The following is a 24,046-nucleotide window of genomic DNA, read 5'->3' as shown; positions in this document are numbered from 1 at the left end:
TTATTTTTTCATGCGAAGAATGAATGTCTACAAACTTTTACCAGCAATTTTGTGGTCAAGATCTGAGCACAGCTGTAGCTGATATAAGCCGTAGTATCCCTACCGACCTGCATGCTCAGGGAGAGAATCCCGTCTTCTAAGTAACATTGTGCAAGGACGCAGTGCTTCAGTTTTGCCTTTAATGCAAAATTTATCATTTATATATCTAATGTGTGTGTTGAAGGTTATATACACCGACTGATAATTTTGACACTTCAGTTCCATGGATTACTCCGTAGGCCTGAAGAAAGAAAGACTCTAGTTGTGAAGATTTATATATCAATTTGGGACTTTGAATATCTGAGAACAACCACTCTCAGCTCTTCATGAAATATATCAGCAGGCAAATGACCATCATGCTCTGGAAAAGGTTAAAATGCAGGTCTGTGTGGAGTGTCCTATTAAATCCTTTTGCTTGTGCATCATTCCATGTATCTGATCCACCTTTTACGAATTTAACAGCATCTTATCAGAGATCACTCGCAGACCATATAATCCACTGTATGCTGATAATGTTTCGTCATGCAGCAGCATCGATCCCATAAATCTATAGTTTCCAGATTCAGAAGACTTTCTGTAAAATTCTGCAAGTGCGCACAGAAAAAACATCTTTAATGTTGTTGAAAAACCACATCATTATGCTTCTTTGTTGGTGTAAGTTGCAGACTTTTGAGACTACCGGTAGCCATCCTAACTTTAGCAGACACCAGGGGATGGAGTCATACGATGGAGAATGGATGGTCCAGAAAGTTTTTGTTTGTTTGTTAGGTGCCTTGGGGCTTATCTGGAGCTTAAAGTTGGCGTTGGCTCTAAACTCTTATCAGGGGTTTGGTGGGCCTTGGGATGCCCCCTGGTCTGCACCTCTGAAAGCAAGAGGTGTGAAGGGTCTCTGGTTGCTGTACGTGGGATTCCCTTTCATATCCTCAGCCATGAGGTGTGTGTCTGTGGACTATTCAGGCATCCAAAGGCCGGCGATGACTGGTTCCATCATGGGACAGGGATCAGTAGGAGTATGTTGGTCTTGTTTGATTGTACCACGGCCTCCTTTCAGCCTAAACAAATCGTAGTGTGATGTGTGATGGTGTTCCATATTATCATATCTCTAGTTACTATCATTATAATCAGCACCTTCTCTGCTGTGGACCGGCATTATCATTGGTAATGTTATCCACTTCTCATCAGCAACATCTTGCATTCATCAACAGGTCGTAAGGACTCAATGCACCATTAGTTCTTCTGTTACATGACCTTTGGTCATAATAAATCTAAGTGGCCAAAACTTTGGTCATATATTTTCCTGAAATATTGCTTTTACATGCAAGTAGTAATTTACACATTGTACGGTGCTGTTGCTTAATTTTTTCAGAACAGAACAGGTCATGCCAGATCAAACTGGAACCAAGTTCGGTTTGTTTGCGAGACTTGCTTACAGGCTTCGCGCATACATGCAGTTTCTCCAATCCATTAATTAATTCCACTTGGTTTTCTATTACATCATGCTCTTGACAGTGGTTCCATATGGGTTCAAAACTGACGCTACCTGCTTATCTAAGATCATTAGGTAGAGTTGGAGAGCATATGATCCAACAAATCCAAGATTTGGACTTATTATGGGATTTATAAATCTTATAATTCATATCCTGCAATGCACGTCTCTTTCTTCATAGCAATGCATGCAGAAAATAGCCCCCTATTCATTTCGAATTTTCTTTATCAAATGCAGATTACTTACTTAGCTTGGTTCCTATCTGAGAGCGATTAAATAAAGGCCGCAAGAAGAAACACAAAAGTTGTCGAATCAGGGAGAAATAATTTCTATGTTTCTAAATTCAAGGTCATGCATGAGAAAAGACAGGAACCAGTTTTTTTCATACAAAATGTCAAAGAACATAAGATGAGCCAAGTGGAGAGATGAATCTGGAGGGTACTTTGAAAGCGCAAGCTGGCCCACAATGTAGGGATGGGGATTAGGATATAAAGTAGGTATATAGATCATATATTGATAATACGGATGGGATGGTGGCTTGTTGCAAAATTGAGGAGGATAAAGAAATAAGTGGAGGCCAATGTAGTGGTGAACGCATGGGGTAGACCTTGCCGCGCTGGTGCAGTAAATTGCGGAGAACCGGTCTTGCCGCTTGCCAAGTCAATTTATTAGAAGTAGATGCACTGGTCGGTTGAGTTAAACATGTCGAGCCGGTCAAGATTTACGGACTCTAAAGAATTCCAGCATGCTGCTAAACACAATGATTGAAGACACCTGAATGCTGAAAAATGCCCAACTTTGTCCCAGGGTCAATAGTTAACTTCATGCCTGATTAATTATATCTTTGCATTCAAATCATGCACAGAACCCTGGTTGCTTCCATGATTAGTGTTCCATGGCTATTTGCTACGCATCATCCGACGCATAGGCCATCAAGTAGATTAGCCACCAGCGCCTATAAAGGGGCTTGTGCAGAACCCATGTAGTACTACTGGCCACTGGGTCATTGGAGAGGCAGGGCTCGATGCTTTTGGGACCACATTGGTTCAGCGATGGTCGGATGGAAAAATGTAGCCGCGGGAGCCTCAAGCCGGGCGGGCACGGATGAGTGATGACGACAGAATTATACAAAATTCGCTTTACATTAGCATATCATCCAACGATCCTATGAGCTTTATGCCTACGTCTACTCCCATCGGTCATGATGGGCTTCTCTACTGGTCCTATCCAACACAACTTGAAGGTGACCCGAATGTGCACGACTTGATCGCCAAAACACTCAGCTGTGCACGACTTGTGCTACAGCTGGGTGGGTTCGGTGCTTTCGGAATCGTTACGTCAGACACCTGCTTAGGATTGCGTTGGACCATAGTCCACTATTGGTGTGTACTGATGCACATATCCGAGTTCTTTCCCCATTTAGATTTGAGAAGTTTTGGCTATGCCATCCACAGTCCTGGAAGATGGTGAGGGAGGTTTAGAATGCCCCGGGTCTCTCGGAGGCTGGAGCTGACGAGGAGGCGGCAGCGGAGGTGGAACCGTAAGGAAGTGGGGAACATTTTTAGGAGGACAGAGGAGGTAGAGGAGGCCATTGCTAGGTTACAATCTCAGGAGGCACATAGGGGAGGACTATCGGATGACGAGGTGGGGGTGCTCAAATCGCATTTGGCATTGCATGATTCTCTTCTTAGACAGTAAGAGACATTGTGGAGACAGAAGTCGAGGGTCCAGCGAATTTTGGAGGGAGATCGGAATACCAAGGTTTTCCATCAGACGGCAGTGATCAGAACGCACCAGAATAGGATCAGAGTCATCAGGGGAGAGGATGGGCACCTGTTGGAGGACCCCGTCATGATTCGGAGGGCTGTGGAGAGCTTCTTCAGGGCAAAGTGGATGGAGCAGTTAGGGGATGGGAGTTGGGCGAAGATGCCGAGGCCTGTGGTTGGGGTGTCAGAGGAGGAGGCTGCGGCACTGATCAGACCGGTGTCAGAGAGGGAGATTAGGGAGGCGATGTGGTCCCTCGAGGAGGATAAGGCTTCGAGACCGGATGGCTTTCCACCGATATTTTTTCAGAGGTATTGGATGATTGTAGGACAGGATGTGACAGCAACTATACATCAGTTTTTCAGTACAACAGTGATGTCGTCAGATTGGCAGAGGACCTTTATCATCTTGATACCGAAGCGGCAAGATGCTATTGAGTCGAGTCACTTCCGACCAGTTAGCTTGTGTACCACCTTGTACAAGGCCACGACGAAGATACTTGCCGTTAGGTTGAGAAATATTCTTCCGAGGCTAATCAGTACGGAGCAGGGAGCTTTTATAGGAGGGTGGAGTATTTCTGATAATGTGCTTATAGCCCAGAAGTTTATATTTGACTTGGGCAAGGCCCCGATGAGGAGGAGCTTGATGGGGATCAAGCTCGATATGGACAAGGCCTACGACAGGATGCGATGGGATTTTGTGCAGCAGTCTTTGCAGGAGTTTGGCTTTCATGAGACATGGATTCGGTGGGTGATATGCTGTGTCAGGGTCCCTTCTTTTGCCATCTTGGTGAATGGCACGCCATCTGGTTTCTTTGAGTCCTATAGAGGGTTGCGACATGAATGCCCCATATCCCCTTTGCTGTTTATTATATGTGCATATGCTTTGTCCAGAGCTCTGCGACAGGCGGTACTTACTCAAGAGTTGGAGGCTTACAGGCCAGAGGCGAGGGCTACTTTGATCTTACATTTGCTTTTCGCTAATGACTGTTTACTGCTAGCCCGGTCGACTCGACAAGATGCTGGGGTCATTGACAGGATTCTTCGTGACTATTGTGCAGTGTCGAAGCAGAGGGTCAACTTATCAAAGTCAGTAATTTGTTTCAGTTCGAAGATCAGACGGACGGTGAGGCACTCTATTTTGGAGATTTTGGGGATAGGCGAGCAGGAAGGCACTTTGAGATATCTTGGGGTTTCGATCTCTGGTCGGCGACTATATAGTACGGATTGCTCTTTCCTGAAGCTTAGCATCAGGCACAGGTTGGAGGGATGGCAGATGCATTCACTGTCAATGATGGGTAGGATCACCCTAGTTCGGGCAGTCCTCTCCTCGATTCCTATTTATTTGCTATCCAACTCCCTCATTCCAGTGGGGGTCCTAAGGACTCTTGAGCAGCTCTTTAGAAACTTCATCTAAGGGAAGAGTGGAGGCAGAGGTGGTATCCACATATTGGCATGGGAGGTGGTGTGTCAGCCGACCAGGTTCGGGGGCTTGGGGGTACAGTCCCTGTTGGCTAGGCAGGAGGCCCTAGCGGCTTGCCATGTTGCTAGATTTGTGATGGAGCCCGACAGTACGTGGTCTTCATTGATGAGGGCCAAGTATGGTGTTTTGCTGCCTGAAGCGAGAGTGGCCGGTCACCATTCACCGGTGTGGAGGGAGATGTGCGCAAGAGCCATGTTGGTCCTCCCGGAGGTCAGATGGGTTATTGGTGATGGCCGGTCCATTGATGTGCTGGAGGATTGCTAGGTGATCTCACAACCGATCAGCCGCCTGCCGACCATGGTGGACTCGGTGCAATTAGCTAGTTGCATGGTTAGCGATTTGATGGACTCTGTTGAGGGACGTTGGAGGGAGGAGTTGATTCGGGAGGTGTTTGGGGAGCAGCTGGCTAAGATGGTCCTGGCTCTCCCAGTTCCTGTCCAGGGAGAGTTCGACATGTTAGTATGGGTGCTGTCGGGCCGGTCTCAGGTGCGTGCGAGGGATCTCCAAGCTCTGTTCAGTGGGAAGCCGACCCGGCAGATCGAGGAATGATGGATTTGGAGAATGCAGATTCACTTGCGGGTGGCGCTTTTCATTTAGAAGGTGGCCTGGGGTTGCTTACCTACCAGGAGTGTGCTAGCTCGGTGAGGTGTGCAGATTTCTCAGTGCTGTGAGGTGTGTACGGACAGCGAGGAGACTATTGAGCATATTCTTTTGTAATGCCTCAGGGCTAGAAAGATATGGAGGACATCACCAGCCCCTCTTCCCCATTGGGTGGAGTCATCACATGACCTATTACATCTACTGAGAGTTTCATTGCAGAGTCCTAGTTTTGCTGAGGCGAGGATACTTAGAGCATATCTAGCTTACCATATTTGGTTGGACAGGAATGCGGGCCTATTTGAGGGCAGGAAGTTGTCTTCGAGGATGGTGGTGGATAGAGCCGTGCTTCAGGCCAGGAAGGTTATTTCATGTGTTGCTATGTTCTCTCCTAGGATGGTCAGAGACATCTGGGGTACTCTCTCCGCTGCTACAGCGCCCAGATTTGCTCTTGTTTCTTGGATGCCCCCACCCCTTGGCCATCTCAAAATAAATTTTGATGGTAGCATGTTGATGGATGAGTTGTCCGAAGGTGTAGAATTTATAATGAGAGACCACTTTGGTAGGCTAGTTATTGCTGGGGAACGTAGTACGACAGAACTTACTGCAGTTGGAGCAGAACTGCGGGCAGCTTGATAGATAAATCCTACGTGAGGCAGGCTCTTGGTGCCAAGCTAGCATACCTCGAGAAGGACTCATCAATAGTGATCGATTGGATCCTGAATACGAACAAATATGGAGATAGTCATCCTCTTATTCGTAAGACTCATAGATTAGGTATGAAGTTGGATGAGTTCCAAATGCACATGTATTCCGAAAGGCGAATAGAGCAACAGACTAGATCGCCCCTTATATTGCGCAACATTCTGAAAAAATTCTTTGGACATCCGTAGTTGATTTACCACCCTCATTGTACTTTTTACTTTCTTATGACTTGATAGAATGTACTTAAGGTATATGAATTGCCGTTTTCAAAAGAAAACTCAAATACTTCACCAAAACATCTGCTTTCGGATGACAGCAGCTGAACCTTGACCTTTGCGCTGGAAAGAAACTCCCCCAATCCCTTACCTGACTGACACAATTTTGCAACAAGGAGCTCGAACAAACCAAACCAAGGTTCGCTAAGAACGAAATATGTTGCTCAATAAGAACGAAATATGTTGCTCAATAAGGCCTACATTATAGCACGAGAATCAAGTACCACAAACAAATACATGAAGCTCCAGGCATGCAATAACACATACTCAAGCAGGCAGACACACAGGTAATTTAACACACCTGGAGTCCTCACATTGTTGATTAAATACAATAAATCAAATGATTTCGTACGCAAACAGGTGGCATGTGGATTCAGCGGAAAAATAAAATCCAAGAAATATAATCAAATAACATGGATTACATCAAGGAGGAAGCCATAGCAATAACTCAGGACACAATGTACAAATAGCCTTACCATGGCAACGGCACGGTTAGGTGTCCCAACTCCTTAGAACTGCCTTTCTCTTATTTTGCACCATCTTTAGGGCACTTTCTCAAATCACCAGTCAACCCAACAGCTTCCCACATTTGACTGATGGGAAACATGCCCGAGCATATTGTTTCTCCAGTTTAGGATGTTTTTATACAGAGTGAACGAAGCATAAGTTGCAGCAGCTTGACTAGAATCAACACTAATACTGAACCCTCTCGTCGCTGTTGAAATTAAGGCACTCGAAGCCTTTAAGGGTGGATTCATAGTTCTTGATGTTCGATGGCCTACCAGATGGAGATCGCTTGTGCTCTGCAGAACTAACAGGGGAACTTCTCTGAGCACCAGAAAATCTGCGGAATGTCCCAGGGCTTGCCTCAGCAGTACGAGTCTGAGATGGGTCAGACTCACCGGCCACAGCATCCCGGCTGCTAGAAACAGCAGCTCGCCTTGAAGATCCGCTTGACCGCCCCAAAAAAGCTGAACTGGATAACTATATGGTATATGCATCCACGGTCAGGAATTACATGATAAACACTAAATACGTCTAGTAAAGCAACACGCCTACCGAATCACATGATTGGTTACAAATATACTTAATCCTGACGTAGTTGATCAAGAAATGGTTGATAGGTCAGGAAATAGAAACAGCAAGAATTTTCCTAATTTCAACACTACATTTCTAGCTATATCCACCGCTAGATCACTATATTCAGAACACACACAGATAATGCATCAAAAGTAGATGAAACTTTACAAGCTCAAACCTGCAGGAATATTAAGTGCATTGACTCCCTCTCGCAATAAAATATCCTAATAGACCTCCCTCACCCTGGTGATACCCTAACAGATAATGACGCTAAAAAGCACTTAACCTTAAAGCTGGTAGACTACATGCTACATTCCAGAAACTTTCACAATCATACAGCAGTCAATTTGTGATAATTATAAGCTGGATACAGGTTCGGGATTTGCCTTACAGCTCTGATGCTGGTAGGGCGGGCATCGAACTTTGTCGTCATCCCCACTAGGTACAGCCAGTTCCCGAACAAAGTAAGATTAGTAAGGATAATTCAAATTTGCATTGGCAACAAGTGCTTTTTAACCCCATTAACCATCATACCTATGCTGGTTATTATTTGGGTAAAAAGACATATATGCTCTTTGTGATTACGTTTTGCTAGGAAAGATTTTTTTTCTATTTTGCCATTTTCACAAATCAAGTGGTGATAAACATGGGGAGAGTGCGGCGACTGTGAAATTCTAGAAACCCTATAGAATCAGCAACTCCCAATTATCCCTAGTTTGGTCAAATTGTCGGGGATCAGTTGTTCCACCCCACAATCTCGTCTGTTTAGCATTTACCCCAAGGATTTTCCATTTCCGCATTACCCAATTATGTTCAGGCAATCTGGGGCTCTGGGAGGGGCAAACTGGGTCTGACCTTACCTTTGCTCTTTTTGTTCTTTTTTTTTTTTTTGACACAGTGGCTGCTTAGACCCGAACCCATGTCATTGGGTTTGTGAGCGCAAGGCTTTTACCACTGCACCATGAAATGACCCTAGAGATAAAGAACGATAAATGCCTTATCCCACCCCTTATCCCATTTCCAGACCAGACCTTGGAGATCAATTCAAACTATTTTTGTTAGAGAATGCCGATGAGCCTTCAGCGGGAGGGGGGGAAAGCTGTCAAAATAAAAGAATGTGCCCAAAAAAATACAAAAAAAGGAAGAAAACTGCGTATTCAACTATTCGGACTCATACAAATGCGAGATGCCTACTAGAAATCCATATCTAGGATAACCATAAAACATGAAGCAGAAAAAATGCCAGATCTAGGAAAAAAATCCAAGATCTTTCAAAAATATATCTTTCTCTGATCATCTAGAGAGATATCATTCTCATGGGCATGTGCTTTCTTCCTAGTATTAATGCTCAATTGGATGGATATTATCAGGAATCTCTAACCACAAACTTGAGAGGTAAAAACTGCAAGTTAAGCTCGCCTCCCAAAGGGTGAAACCTATATAAATATATAGTTTGTTGAGAGCAGAATGTGACGAATCTTGAACAGGAAACAGTAAAAGTCAATGTTGAAGTTTTATTTAATATATCATTTCGACAAGCTGGAATTGGTGGGACTGTAAAATAGTGAAGCAGGCCAAAGGAAGCAAATTTGTAGGTGAAATATGCATAAACAAGTACCCTACATAATCCTCTCATGATGCTTCATCTTATACTCAAATACAACCACACATGTGAAAACACTTGAAATCAGACCACGACTCTGATGTCATCTCACACCATCTACCGCTTTGGATGCAATTCCACAATATTTATGAGCCTTAGCCCTATTGCAATCTCCAAAATCTTGAGCTACAAAACATGAAGGAGAACATTGATTCGACAGGTGGATCTAGAAATCCTACAGCAAGCATTTCTAAGGGGGAAAAAATGTGAAGGCTTCAGATGTCTTCCCATGTATTTTAGAAAATCTACAACCATAGTATTATTTGTTCCAAATTCCAATGGATACCTCAGCACTAGCATGACTCCTGATTATAGAAGAATTAAAATGTCTCGATACAAGAACTTATATATTAAAGATAAGTTCGAAGATAACTCAATGTTTGACGACCTGATATATTATATTCTGCTGTTTGCACGTTGCTAAGCTATACTGTAGCATATTTTCAGAATTAGACCTTATATCTGATATTTTAAACCTTGATCTAAAGGCTTCATGAACAATTCAACAGTCACGGTTTGAACATTTTGGCAAGATATATCTCCGTAGTACATATAATAACTAAGTAACCATTTGTAGAATACGATCGAATATATCTGATATTTTAAACCTTGATCTAAAGACTTTGTGAATAATTCATCGGTCATGATTTGAATATTTTAGCAAGATATATCTTCGTAAACCCTTTGCAGACTATATTCAGTGATCTCAATGTGGAATAGGAAGATGGATAACAATGTGGAATAGGAAGATCTCACCATAACATCTTTAGTAGCAGCTGGATCATTTCCAATTGGCGTTTTCTGCTTCGACAAGCTGCCTGCATTTATAGCCGGAGCTGGAGCTGGAGCTCGTCGACGAGAGGGATCCATTGCTGACCAACCACTTGTTCTTCCTTCCTCACCACCTAGAACAAAATTTTCAGCAGCAAAACTCACACCTCTAAAGATGTAGGGGAAAAAGCAAGTCATGCAAGAATAGGTAAACAACATGTAAGTAATATCATGTACACAAACTAAAGAACTTCTAATCTAGTACATGAAAGGCCAATGCGAATATGAATCATAAACTGCACAATACATCAGTATAAGACCATGTAGAAAATATGCAGATTTATTTGCATAATTGAAAATAAGAATGTATGATAAATGACAAAATAGGCTACCTGACTGCCTCTCGTTGGCAACTGCAGGGGCCAAGCCAGAGCTAGGTCCAGCACCAGGACCCTAAAATGAGAACAAATTAATGAAAAAGAAACAAAGATTAAGCAATTGTTCAAGTACAAAGAGAAACAAGGTGAAATCGGAAACAACAAATTCTGCACAGAACTAACAGGAGCACGCGGAGGAGCACTGGCAATCTGTGACTGCTGATATTTCAATATGGTCCAGTCAAACACATAGTCAAACTGAAATCCTGCAGAAGAACAAACATAAAAACAATATTAACCTTGGACAAGAAGCGGCATTCACAGATTCTCAGTTCAGAAATAAAATAATTGGGTAAATAAACAAATCTTCCAGTCTTTCCGTCAAAGATATACGAAAAGTGAAACGCACCCTCACGGATAAAAAGATCCCGAAATAATCTCTTAAGATATGCATAATCTGGCTTATCATCAAAACGTAGTGAACGGCAGTAATGGAAGTATGATGCAAACTCTGAAGGATATCCCCGACATAAAGCCTGAACAATTGGATCAATTTATCCATTAAAAGGAAGAAAAAAGTTACGAACTGCAGTTTATGATACAAGCTAAAAATATACCTCAATTGATGTGGCAACTTTTCTTTCACTGATTTTCTCATACTTCTGTTTCTTGGTTCCTGCTTTTAAACCCTGCCATGGAAGACTGAAACCAGAGGACCAGGGTTTTTATTAGGGATAGCAAAGAGGAGAAAAAAAAATTAAAAAAAAAAAGAAGAAAAAGTCCAAACAAGAAAGCATACCTTCCTCTTAAGAAGTACATGAGGACATATCCAAGAGACTCCAGATCATCCCTCCTGCTTTGTTCTTAGCAGCCAAAAAAAGCACACAATAGTCACAACCAAACATGGAATTTGATCAATGTAGCATAATATAGGAAAAATCAAGTATAAACAGCAATAGATAAACATTGGATAGAGATTAAAAATTTGATATTAGCAGAAAGTAATTACAAACTTATGCGAATACACACACACACACATATGAATAGATAATTAGATAGAGAGATACATAGATATATATGAGTTTGACTACACACATTATGTTAATTCTCTGAAAAGGGATTTAACAATTTTACAATTAATGATAGACTGTCCAAATTCAAGATCCAAACTGTTGAACAAATACACGGAGCAAGAAATGACTAAAAAACAAAGATTATATCTTTTGGTGGTCTCTAACCTATGCATAACCTAGTACCAAGGTTCGCTGCCTCGGTACCGGACTCCGTACCAGTACCACACTAGTACTATATCGGTACGGTACAATATGGGGACCTTTTGGCGTACCAAATGTCGATACGCCACACATATCGGGTACAGGTACCGAACTGGTACAGTAAGCCTCGTACCATCCAGTTCGGGCCGGTACGGCGAACCATACTCTGTACAAAAATGAACTACATCAATCACACTATGGTAAAATACACGATAGGGCACATAAATTGAAAATCCATCAGATCATGATCTGCACATCTTAAAACATGGTAGATTCAAATTCACTAGGCTTTGATGATTAGATCATAGTATAACATAGCATCATGAGATTCAACCGTTCATTATACAACTACTCGATGATTAAGTTTTAGGCCATCAAAATATGTGAATTTTTGTTTCTTGGCATTTTTTACAGCGTGGATCATGTTCGATGATTTGGATTTTGAATTTATATAGCCCATCATTAATTTTAAATTGTTAACTCCTTTTTCAAGCAGTTAACATATAGTGTGTAAGCCAACTACACTCACATACATAAATATATATGCACATGTGCGCACCCACACACACCCACACATTACACATACCTATGCCAAGATGGGTGTTAACACTTGCGTATCTTGCTGTCCCAGTCAAGTTTTTGTTCTCTCTGCAATATTTTAGACATAAACATAACATGAGAATGCTACTAATGGGGTTTCAACAATTTTCTAGCAATTAAAGGCGTGCAATGCAATTCAAAGATTCAACTGACAGACGTGAAAAACCACTGACAAGATTTACAAGTATGGTATCCACAGAACAAGCTAGTTTTAAGTTCATTTTGACCAGATAAGTAAATGCTCTAGAACATGCACCCAATGTTGGGCAAAGAAAAGGAATAACTAAAAAAGGGAAGCAGTCAAACTATGAATCATCATGCTTCTTCAGATTGTCCATAAATCTATCAAAAAACTATAAATATAAGAGTAAACCAATACGAGGCAATAAAATATATTAAAGAATGTAACACTGAATATACACCACTAAGCTTCCAGCAATATGGGAAAAAGGGGAGGAAAACTTAATCAATAATTAGTGCAACCGTAATTACAACAGCAATGCTTTGTTACTGCTGAAAAAACACTGTAAAATGTACTGGTGAACATATGACATAAAGCTCCCCAACTAAAAGATCTCAATTATTAGTCTACCATATAAGATAAGGCATTGTGGAGGAAAGTCAACTTTGATGTGAATGTATGCAATGAGGCACTAAGTGTTGCAAGATATGGTGCATGAAGGATTGCAAGTGCTCATAGAAAAGTAGAATCAAAGAATTTCAGCTGTCCTATATAGCCTAAAATTTATCACTCCAATCATCAACTAGGCAGAAATAAAATGTCATCATATATAAAAGATAAACCAACATTTCAACTGCTCTTGGACTGGTATGCTCAAAACTTGCATAAATAGCAAGGGTATACCAAGATCATACAGCAGCTGAATTGGAAGCAAACTAAAATTAAAGTGAATAGCCACTAACTATGACTATAAAAGGTTCTAATTTAGGCTTTTCCCCACCCAGAGCCCCCGAAACAAAGAACAACAACAACAAGAACTGAGATAATTTTTAATAAATCAATCAGATATGTCACATGACAGTGAGAAGGAAAGCAAGGAATCCTACAATGCCAGTGCCTACTATGAAAAACCACAAACCAATGTTACTAAGATTCTATAACCATCGCCATAAGCAGGCCTAACCAAGGAATCCGACAATGAAAGTGCCTGCAACAGGTAAAACCAGACAATAAGTGATTCTTAGACACTTCAACTACCATCTAATGCAACATTAAAGAACATTAAACTTGAACAATCATGATAACTTGCTCTGAGATTCCAAACCTCCCTTACAAAAGAGAATGGAATGGAGACAAAACTTCAACTTGAAGTATTGGAAGTAATCTATTTTAACAACCATTATATTACCAGAAAATGCATATAGCCCTGTTATACAACAAGAAATGGAGAATAGACCATGAATGGCAAAAAGTAAGAATGTTTTAGCAGACTTTTCCTCTTTAGATGTGTAGACAATCGAGACCAAATTTTTCATAGAATAATTAATTTCGAACCAACTCAATCATGCCACTATGAAATTCCATGAGAACATGTCAATTGAGCTTTGCTACCAGAAGACAAAGGAACATCAATAAGAATTTTAACATGTAATGCAATCACAGCATCTTAGTCACGAAATACAATTTCGGCAAGAAAAGGGGCTATGAAAGCCGATAGTAGTGCTTATTTTTGTAGAGGAACATAAACAAAATTAAACCATATCTTCAGGCATCATTATCACTGACATATCTCATTGCATTTTTGCGACTGCTGGATGAGCCATAACCAAATCATCACCATTCCTTAAAGGGCAAGTAGACGAAGCAATGTAATCCTAATCCTATGAGGATTTCACCATGATGAAAGCTATGCCCTAGATATTTTTCATAAGAATATAACAAGAGCTTCGAATGCCACTTAACAGCAGAAAGAAAAAACAAAAATCAGGGGAAGTATCAACCTTTTCTTCTCAAACCATAATAAATAGCAATATTCATCATATTTCCAGAAATATAACACTGGATGGTATCCTATGGCTATTGACCAAATCCAGCAAAGATGGTAGCAGCTAAAAATATTTCTATGCACAATGAAAGATAGTTTAAAATGCATTTACCCCATATGAAACTTAACTACTACACAAAAATTTAGAAGGCTTTATACCCAATGCACTTTTCCTCTTGAAGCAAGCAAGCAAAGAGAATTTTAATATTATCCACTTTCATCCTCAATAAAACTTTTTTCCATCAAAATCATGACAATATAGCAAAGCACAATATCAAATTGCTCTACAGCACTATAGTTTAAAAATGGGAAACAAGCTGTAATAAAGCACAAAGACAATAAAGATCAAAAAATTCATAAATATATACTTAAAACTTACCTAGGCTCGAATCTTGATTTCAGAGAATTAAAACCTCCTTCAAGTGTCATGAGAGATGGTAGAAGAAGTGGGACAATTTTTAATATATTTAATTCAAAAATTGTGTGCATACCCAATGTTATACTTTTCAACGGACTATGATAAGAGGATCTTCACATTCAATCATTGGCAAGCATAACAGAAAGGAATTCCACTTTCAGACAAACAATGCAAAAATTTTAAAGATAATATTTTCACAAATTTTAAATATTCCAGCATCTTACCTATATGGAATGTGCTGGTGAGTTGTAGTATCTCTATACTTCTTGGCAAGGCCAAAATCAATGATGTACACCTATAGAAAAGTACAACAGCAGCAAGATCAAACAGATTACAAATTTTATCATGAACAGAACTATAATCAACTAGGATAAGGATAAACTTCATGGCACACCTGATTAGCTCGCCGTCCTAGACCCATAAGAAAATTATCTGGTTTGATGTCTCGATGCAGAAAGGACTTAGAGTGAACAAACTCTACTCGGTTGATCTGAAGCGGGATAAGAAAAAATATATCACAAGCAAACAAAAAAAAAAAGACAAACACAACCTTATTTCATAAAAAAATTATGCTGTAACCACACAAGAAAAGAGTGTTAAAGACTAGCAGTTAAGGTTAACGCATTGTGAACAAGGGTGAAGTCAGGAATGATTACATTAGAGGATGCAAAGAACTTGAGCTACTGAAGGCAAGATGGAAAGGATTAAGTGAATATGGTATTACCATATCCAGTGAGATATGAGGAAACCCAATAAAAGAGTAGTCAAAAATCTTAAGATGGAAGATAAGAGAGAAACTAAACACCTAAAATAACTGGGAGATGTCAGGATTTTGAAAACTTATAGCAGAAATAGCTGATGTAAATCCTAGTATAATTATTGGGGCAATAAAGTATCCATGAAGCATACTCCAAAACAATAAGATTCTGATAAGATTTCACAGTTATGATTCTATGAAAACTCACTACAAGCACATTGAAGTTAATACTATACCATCTGATCCGCAAGCATCAGAACAGTCTTTAGAGATAGCTTTCTGCTACAGAAATTAAAAAGGTCTTCAAGACTTGGCCCAAGTAAATCCATCACAAGGACATTATAATCACCTTCAACACCAAACCATCTCACATTCGGAATCCCAGCTGCCACAATCAAATATAAGAAAATAACAATAAAACTAATAAGAATTTTTAAATATCAAGTGGCAATAAAAAGGAAAAGAAATGCCTCCTTACTCCCTCCTTGCAGTATCCTGTAAAGTTTTGATTCGTATAACAACTGGGGATGCTTTGTCTTGACATTTTCCTGATAAAAAAGATACCATGTATGGTCATTTTAATGCAAACAAAGGGTAGCAGCAAGGACAGGATTTGAAGCATTAAAAATGAAAAATGCAAACTAACAATTCCCGCCAAACCCTCGAAAGACCCCATAACTCCATTATATAAACATGATGACAAATCTTTAAGGGGGACAATTTTATAAAGAAAATGCCAATAGAAGTGAGTATTGGCTTTTTCTGAAAAAATAGGAATGACAAAAAATAAAGGAAAACCTGAAAATAAAGATTTTTTTTCTTTTTCCTCGCTTGTTATGCAGTCACAGTGCACTAATACATCAGTATGAAACACATTAATAGGAGGATTAAAAAGGTGGCGACAGAAACAAAAATTTGAAGAAGTCCATCCACAATATGTGGCCCACCAGCTCAATAATTTTATCATACTTTAATTATAGTTGGGAAACTACGAAAGCAATTTCAGCTTACAGAAATATTTAGCACTTAGACTTGGTCCTTAGAGAAATTATTGGTATATAAAGATTCATCAAGCCAACGCAAAGGTCGAGACACGGTGATGGTTTGGTAGTGAAGGTTATGATTATGATGGTGGTTCCTTATGAATTTCTTTACACATCTTATGATGAAAATCAACAAAAAGAATACATCTGCATCATTTGAGCCCCAGCAAAACTTGTGAAAAGGCCCACAAATTTCAACGAAAACCAAGGACCTATGCTAAACAGGTCCAACTAAGAAGGAATAATAAATTAGGCGAGAGGGGAAAAAAGAAGGTGCAAGTGGACAGAAAGCGATTAAAACAACAGGCCAATTATTTCATCAACTCTAACAATTTTCTTTTCCAGCAAATAAATTTAGCGATCAACTGATTTACACCACGAATAACAAAAATAAACCTAATCCAAAAGCCAAAGTCTGTCCAGAGGTAATACTCACGAGTTTAATGGCAACCTCCTCGTTCGTTTGGGCATTAGTACCTGCAAATATCGAACAAATAACAATCAAAAATACCTTTAAGGTACTAAACCTCAAATCCAAATTAAAACCAAGTACATACCTAAATAGATCTCCCCAAAAGACCCGCTCCCGATCTTGCGACCGAGCCGGAACTTGTTCCCCACGCGAGGCTCCATAGCCGCAGCCAGATTCAAGAAACGCCCACCTCAATTTGAAACCCTAACCCTAAAACATCAGACTTTTACAACGAAAAAGAAAGGGAAAAACCCAGCAATCCCAAAAAAAATAACGAAACCCCTTCCGATCTCTCGAATCCCTACCGATTACTCAGGAAAACAAGAAAACAGGCCGACTCACATCGCCCGGTCGATCGATCAAAGAACAAAGACGAAATATGTGACGAAAAGAAGATCGGAACCGCCAAAACAAGGATCAACTACTAGGGTCTCTCTCCACGAAATTGGAATTAGGAAAGAAGGAAAAGGGGGAGACTGAGGGAGGAGGGGAAGGGGAAGGGGAAAGGGGTGATGAATGCAGCCCCCACGCACGCTTCAATCCAATCGAAATCACGGTTTCTCAATAGCGGACAATATAAGACTTCTTTCTCTCTCTATCTCTAGCCTATCTCCGATCCTTTTGTTGGGCTTTCTTATTCTTTTGGGTTTCGTTTCTCTCTCTAAATTAGGTCGGGTCGTGACGTGGGAGAGCCTTCTTGGGAACGGAGGAGGGACGAAAGATGCCGCCCAGCGAAGCTTATCAGCTTATCCTCCAAGCGTCCGCGTACATACATCGCAAACTTCTCTCTCTCTAGTATTTTGGACCCTCGTTGAGGGCTCGAGGGAGCTCTTGGCCTTCCTGATCGGTTATTGTTCTCGCTCGTGCTCCTTGCGGGAAGAAAACAACCTTCTCTCTCCCGAATTGGACGAATTGGACACCTTGCTCCGGATTTAGTATTCCCGAATTGGCCCTGTCAAAGAAAATACGGATGGAGGGAGCTTTTGGTCTTACCGAATTGCCCCTGCCTGTTTAGGTAAAGGATCAGGTGCCATCAATCTCAATCTTTCTCTAGAATTTTGAGGCACGTCGAGTACCAAACTACGGTTCTGACGGCCGTTTGAATAAATAGGAGGATTTAGACTTAAAATACAAATAGAAACAAAAGACTTTCAATCCAGCCATTTGATTGCAAAGAATTTCATTCTCATTCTAATTTGAGAAATAAAAATATTCTAATTTTTCAAAATCAAATCTCTATTTTTTTAAGTAGTCAAATTTTATTTTGATTTTGATTTCAATTTTAATCATGAGCCAAATATATCGAGAAATATAATTGCTCCGATTTTCATTCCAATTCTAATTTCGAACCAAATCTTGTTCGCATAACATGAGTGATTTATGTGTAAGCCTAGGTGTAGTATTTGCTTCTCTAGATTTTAGCTCCTGAGTTTTGACCATGGTAATGATTGGTTGGCCATAGAAATGGAACAATGCTAGAATTATTTTGGTGACAAAATGGTTTTGAGTTGCCCAACTTCTTAGCAATCAAGAATATAGTTGTACGAGCTTATCGTATTTATGAGATCGGGTGCTAGTCCTTTAGGGGCCTGATGATTTTTCCCTTGATTCAAAAAATAAGCTCCGAACCGATGTTTGTGGTTATATCTTCTAGTCTTAATGAAGTTTTCTTATTATCATGCACACAAAAAATAATGTCGTCCTTTCTACTACCATATTGATAAAGAAGGATTTGAGAAGTTTCTTAATCGATATTCATGGTAAGACAAGTTTTTACTAAGAATTCTCTTTTATTTTTAAACCTTTGTGATTTTGATATTTTTGCTACTTAGTAATTATTTAAAGCTTCAACAATAAAAACAAGACTTAATTAGAAATAGTTAATTTTAGGAAAAAAAATTGTATTGGGCTATACAAGAAATAAGTTGCTGAGGGGTTGCATCAAGGGATACCTATCAAACACAGCGACGAGTAATTATCCATTGTTAATGAAAAAAAAAAAAGATACCTACAGAGCACGTGGAACACGACAACACATCAAACGTGAATTTGCCCAAGCCGCGTTCTCTGCCATTCAATGTCCAGTTGATCACTTGCGTTCTAACCATCAATTTTGGAAAAACTTATAAGCATGTAATAGGTCTGATGACAAGTTTGGGGGATTTTTCTCCCCTAATTATAGCATGACTTTACCTTCTCCACTGCAATTACTTTGTTATTTTTTAACTAAACAATTACCCCCTTTTTTTTTTTTTTTGACTACATGCAGCCGGTGGGCAGTCCCTTACAAAATGTAGATCAATATGGCGGATACCTTTTTACGGTTGGGATTCATTTGACCGTAATTTCTTTCTTTTAATGAAAAAATCAAAAAATACTTAGCGAAAAAAGTTGAAAGAAAAAAGAGATAGATCTAGGAGAGTGAATATGAATCCAGAATCTCATCCAAAATGACTAGTCGGAAGATATTATTTAAGTTTCTTAATCTAACATATTTTCTTCGCTCAAGCTCTGACGTTCCTGTTAAGCTAAGAATTCAAATTCCAAAATCTCATCCAAAATGACTAGCCGAAAGGTATTATTTGGATTCTTTGATTCTGTATAAATATCAAGATTTATTCAGTGAATAACCGATGTAGGACTAAACACATGTTTGCACGGATTATGACAATATAGATGAAAAGCAATGGATGGCCAATAAGTTGCCCTTATATAGGTGCATTAAGCATAGACATTGATTTGAATTATCTGCCCTAAAGCTTTGGCTTGCTACTTAATAGTTGCAATATTAATTTATTATAGCTTAAGTCTTTAAGACTGTATTAATTATTTCACCTTAGACAATGTACAAAAAGTATATCAGAATCTTGACTCGTACCCAATTTCTAACGCAGCACACTTTGGAAAAAATGTGTCATGCATGGAAAGAGTGAACCACATATGATAGACAGTGATTGAGAAGCGTACATGGTTGGAAATGAAAAATCTCCAAGCACCTTCAACCAAAGACCATCCTAAAGATTCCCTTTATTTAATGCAATAGAACTGCTCATCTAAACATCCTTACTTCCCCGGTGCAACAAGAACGACCTATAATTCTCTACAGTATGCTATTTAGACCGAAGAATACTATGCAACACTTGATAGCCATTTTTATGATATGGTTGGCCTTCAAACAAAGCTTGTATGACATTTGAGGCTGTCTTGTTTGATGGCCGTCTATCTTGACTTTGTGCTCTATTGCATGGCCCAGTCGGAGAATCGACTGCTCGAACTTGACTCCCTTCAACTTTGGCCCAGTCAGAGTATCATGAGTGAAGCTTCTATCAAGGACCTTAGGTTGGAAATTGGTGGCAAAAATACAGCGAAAGAAATTAGCATGGACTTTCCTATGACTGTTGAATCAAGCATAATATGCTCTGAATACGCCACTATCTTTTTCTACATAGACTATACATTAGTCTTGGATGATATGAAGACTAACCTCTAAGAATCAATTGTATAGGCCCCCCTTGCTTGCCAGTCGGCCAGGATAATAAAGAAATTACAAGAAGTTGAACTGCTAACTCAGAGGAGCCAGTCAATGATACCAAGTTTATGCTCATTGTATGAATCTGTCATCAACACTGTGACAGGTGCAAACAGGAAGGTAGCTCCACCCAACAGAGGGAAAAACTCCTAAAATTTTCTGGCTAAAGAATCAGAGCAAGTTGTTACTAGTAGAATAAGAGGGAAAAGAGCCACATGTCATGCATAAGATGTAACATATATGCGCATGAAACCGATCTTATCTATCTTCCTAAGAACCAATTAGGTATCATTATATATAGTAGAGCTTTTATTTGCGACAGTTTGAATGGTAGAACTTTTGCTAGTAGAGTTTTTATTAAAAAATTTGGTAACTTCATATCTGAAAATGCCTTTTCAGACTTATTTTACCTATCCTACCTTACTAAGAAGATGTTAGAGGAAACAAACAGCATTCTAAGATGATGTTAGAGGAAACAAACAGCAGACAATGAAGAAGACGGAGAAAAAGAAAGTTATGGAAATTTGTCTCTCCATCTGCTTCCTCCATCAACAAGAGGAATTTTCCACGAAAAAACTCTTATTCTCGGTGACTAACACAGTCAGTCCATCTTCTCTGGTGTATTCGCTGATTAATCGAATCTTGCATTGACCAGAATTTTGGACCCATGTTGTGATTGAGTTGAGTCCAACTCCACCCAAATCTTATGCAACCCTAGCTAGCACCTGATCCATGCCATATTCCCTCGAACCAAATTCAAAATCCAACCCACTCAGGTCCAAATTAAAATCAAAAGCTATAGCAAACTTGCCTGGGAATTATATATAAGTTGCACCATGTCAAGTCCTAGACCCAGGGTCAAACAAGGATCAATGTTAATGGCAACTTAATCTGGGGAAGATGAACCGGGAGAAAAAGAAATCAAGGCGACAGCAAATCCATGCGCAGATTGGACTTACAAGTGTTTAATAAAAACTCGTTTTTGGTAGAAAAATCTGGAGTATTAGCACTCACCCAGCCAAGTTCATCTTCCATGACAAACGATGTCTTGTATGGATGAATGCATCAATGTTTTCTTGACAAGTAGAGATGATCAAAGGTTGGGCTTAGGCACAGAAAATATCAATTTTTCAATAAACCCAGCCCAAAACCAAACTAAAAATGAATATAGTTTAGTCCGAGGTCTTGCCCATGATCAACTTTATTGCCATGTAATTGTGCTATTTTAGTTAGGTTTGAGATATGGAGTTACATGTGCTCTGACCAATAGCAAATTAATAGAGAGGAGGGGCACATATTATTTTTTTTCCATCGTGTTCAATTGTCCCATATTAGTTGGTGCATGAATATGGGTGACTGATCTGGGCCCTTCTTGTATTTTTATACATTAAATCTTGGTTTGGAGCATATGCCTTCACATATGAAACCATTTTCATTGCTTTTTGTCGGGGAGTAATGTTTGGATTAACTGCTTATAAAACTCAAACATGTGACCATTTAGAATTGGAATCTCCTAAGATTTATAATAGATGCATGTGAAGGGCATGTTTAGTCGGACGGAGTTGGGATGTGCAATGAGAAACCATTTCCATTGCTTTTGTTGGGGAGTAATGTTTGGATTAACTGCTTATAAAACTCAAACATGTAACCATTTAGAATTGGAATCTCCTAAGATTTATAATAGATGCATGTGAAAGGGCATGTTTGGCCGGAGTTAGTTGAGATGTGGAATGAGAATAGCAATAAGTGACTCTCATTTCAGCTATTTGGTTAGGAAAAGTCTCATCCCCATTTCAATTCTAGAGGAGAACATGATGCTCCAATTCTCCAAAATTTATCTAGACTCTTCCTAATATTTAAATTCTATTTCGATTCGGACTCACGAACCAAATGCATTGATGAATATGGCTATTTTGATTTTCATTCTAATTCATTACGATTTTGATTCCGAACGTGAATCAAACATAACTCCCTTAGATTTCTAGAGCAGTGCTACAGAAACACAAATACACGCCTAGCTTTTCACCTGGTCCTTAGTCATAAATGCAAACGGTCCTCAGACCAATCAAGATGTTACTGGTTACGTAACTTGTTTGTATGAGATCCCAGAGTTATTTTAGCATTTCACACGCTTATAAGATTATGCCATTGGGTTGGATGAATAGGCAAGGGGGGCTGCGATGTAAGCAACGGCCCATGTCACTACTCATTATATTTCAGTATTTCTCTCAATGCTAGTAGCATCCTCATGACGTATGTATAGACCGTGTTTGGCTCCCAAATAGCTAATTGGATGTAGATACTTTTAGCTATTGATAACCAACCCTAATTAGATAATCATGGATTAAAATTATTTGCTATTTGGTTGGCGTTCAAAGGTTAGCAGGATAAGTTGTGAAGAAAAGTGAAAAAGTATACCGAAATGAGAATATTCCAAGGATTAAATCTATTTCAACTCCTCATCCGAGATCAATTTTGTCTGATTAAACTACTTTTTAGGACATTGACACAAAATAAAATTAACACATGATTTTTGGCACTTGTTTGACTGGTTAAGTAGATAACCGGTGTATATAAAATTAACAATATATATATGGAATATGGGTGGCTTGAACTCGCCTGAAGCACCCGCCGTGCGTAATACAGACCTATCCAAGCTGCCCGCAGCTCTGCCCTCGGAACCAAGGTATCAAACATCTAACAGCCCCTGTTGCCACCGCATCGGAACCCGGGCCTCTGATGACAAATCCAGCCTCTCTTCTCATACCATCATCCAAGACAGTGCCATCAAAATTAACCTTGAGAAAACTCGGGGGTGGGAGCTCCCAAGTAAAGAATACCCTATGTGGAGCTGCCGAAGCAATGTGGGGGCCCCAAATGTCCCAAGCTGTCAAAGGTCTATGAGCTGATTCTGCATGGATATATTCTGCTATCTGAGCGCGAGCCTGCTCCATCACGAAACATGGGGACGACCTGCGCTCATCAAAAACTCGGGCATTTCTAGCCAACCATAGCTGATATGCTGTACAAGACGCCCTAATAGCCGAAAGACGTATCTGAAGAACACCAGCCCAACGCCGAACCTCCTCCAGAAAACAATCCCTCCCACTCCAAACATCTCTCGAGATCCCAGTCAAACTTCAAGCACCTCTCGCTCACACGCACTGGAATAGTACATAATCCACCGACTCGTCCACTCCACAATCCGGGTGTAGAGGATAAAGTCTCACGCCTCATCTACTTTACACTAAGCACGTTGGCAAACACTCCCAAGCCACCTTCCAGAGAAAGAGAGCAACCCTCTGGTGTAGCCCAAACCTCCACACCCAGCCACAATCTATGCCCAGCTCTAAACCCGGCTGAAGAACCCAAGAACCTCGCCAATCCCAATGCTGGCTCTACAGGTGGTACTCTAAATCCTAACATCTGGACCTGGGGATCCCAGAATGGGGAGCGCTCGAACCCGCTCTGCCAAATGCTCTCCAAAGAACTGGCCCAGCCTATCACCATCCCACTCCGCCTCCCTCGGCCTGAACATGTCAGAAACCCGAAGTCCTGCCACCCCCCCAGCACTGAGCATCGTCGGCCATAGTCTCAAAGAAAGTGCATCCACCCACGAGTCCTCCATCACATCAATGCTTTGTCTATCGCTGATCAGCCACCTATAATTCGCCAGGGCCATAGACAAGTATCTCCCAACCTCTCGCC

General features: G+C 40.2%; 2 protein-coding genes across 5 annotated transcripts; one reads left to right on the top strand and one right to left on the bottom strand.

The window, feature by feature from the left end:
* Nucleotides 1-5,068: 5,068 nt before the first annotated feature.
* Nucleotides 5,069-6,004, top strand: LOC148702576 (uncharacterized). The gene is made up of 2 exons (XM_088705262.1): nt 5,069-5,257; nt 5,591-6,004. Exons 1-2 carry the CDS (start codon nt 5,069-5,071, stop codon nt 6,002-6,004), a joined length of 603 nt encoding a protein of 200 aa, XP_088561388.1.
* Nucleotides 6,005-6,529: 525 nt separating this feature from the next.
* Nucleotides 6,530-17,763, bottom strand: LOC103719468 (casein kinase 1-like protein 2). Of its 4 annotated transcripts, none has more exons than XM_017846169.5 (15): nt 17,115-17,403; nt 16,895-17,019; nt 16,774-16,814; nt 15,773-15,842; nt 15,531-15,679; nt 14,932-15,027; nt 14,762-14,832; nt 12,100-12,161; nt 11,039-11,102; nt 10,857-10,941; nt 10,649-10,775; nt 10,423-10,505; nt 10,255-10,315; nt 9,848-9,996; nt 6,530-7,332 (listed from the first exon to the last, which is right to left on the bottom strand). In XM_017846169.5, the coding sequence occupies exons 2-15, from the start codon at nt 16,968-16,970 to the stop codon at nt 7,042-7,044; spliced, it is 1,425 nt and encodes a 474-aa protein (XP_017701658.1). In that variant the 5' UTR covers nt 16,971-17,019; nt 17,115-17,403; the 3' UTR covers nt 6,530-7,041. The 4 variants fall into 4 exon arrangements, with proteins under 4 accessions (XP_017701658.1, XP_017701656.1, XP_008806957.1 ...); XM_017846167.5 differs by having other exon boundaries at nt 16,895-17,013; nt 17,115-17,360; XM_008808735.6 differs by having other exon boundaries at nt 16,895-17,763.
* Between the last annotated feature and the right edge of the window lie 6,283 nt (nt 17,764-24,046).

The sequence above is a fragment of the Phoenix dactylifera genome, chromosome 9, assembly GCF_051530095.1.
Source record: "Phoenix dactylifera cultivar Ajwa chromosome 9, Ajwa_hap1_PhDact_Kaust_v1.1, whole genome shotgun sequence".
Classification (NCBI taxonomy): domain Eukaryota; kingdom Viridiplantae; phylum Streptophyta; class Magnoliopsida; order Arecales; family Arecaceae; genus Phoenix; species Phoenix dactylifera.
This window is presented reverse-complemented; position numbering and strand designations above follow the sequence as displayed.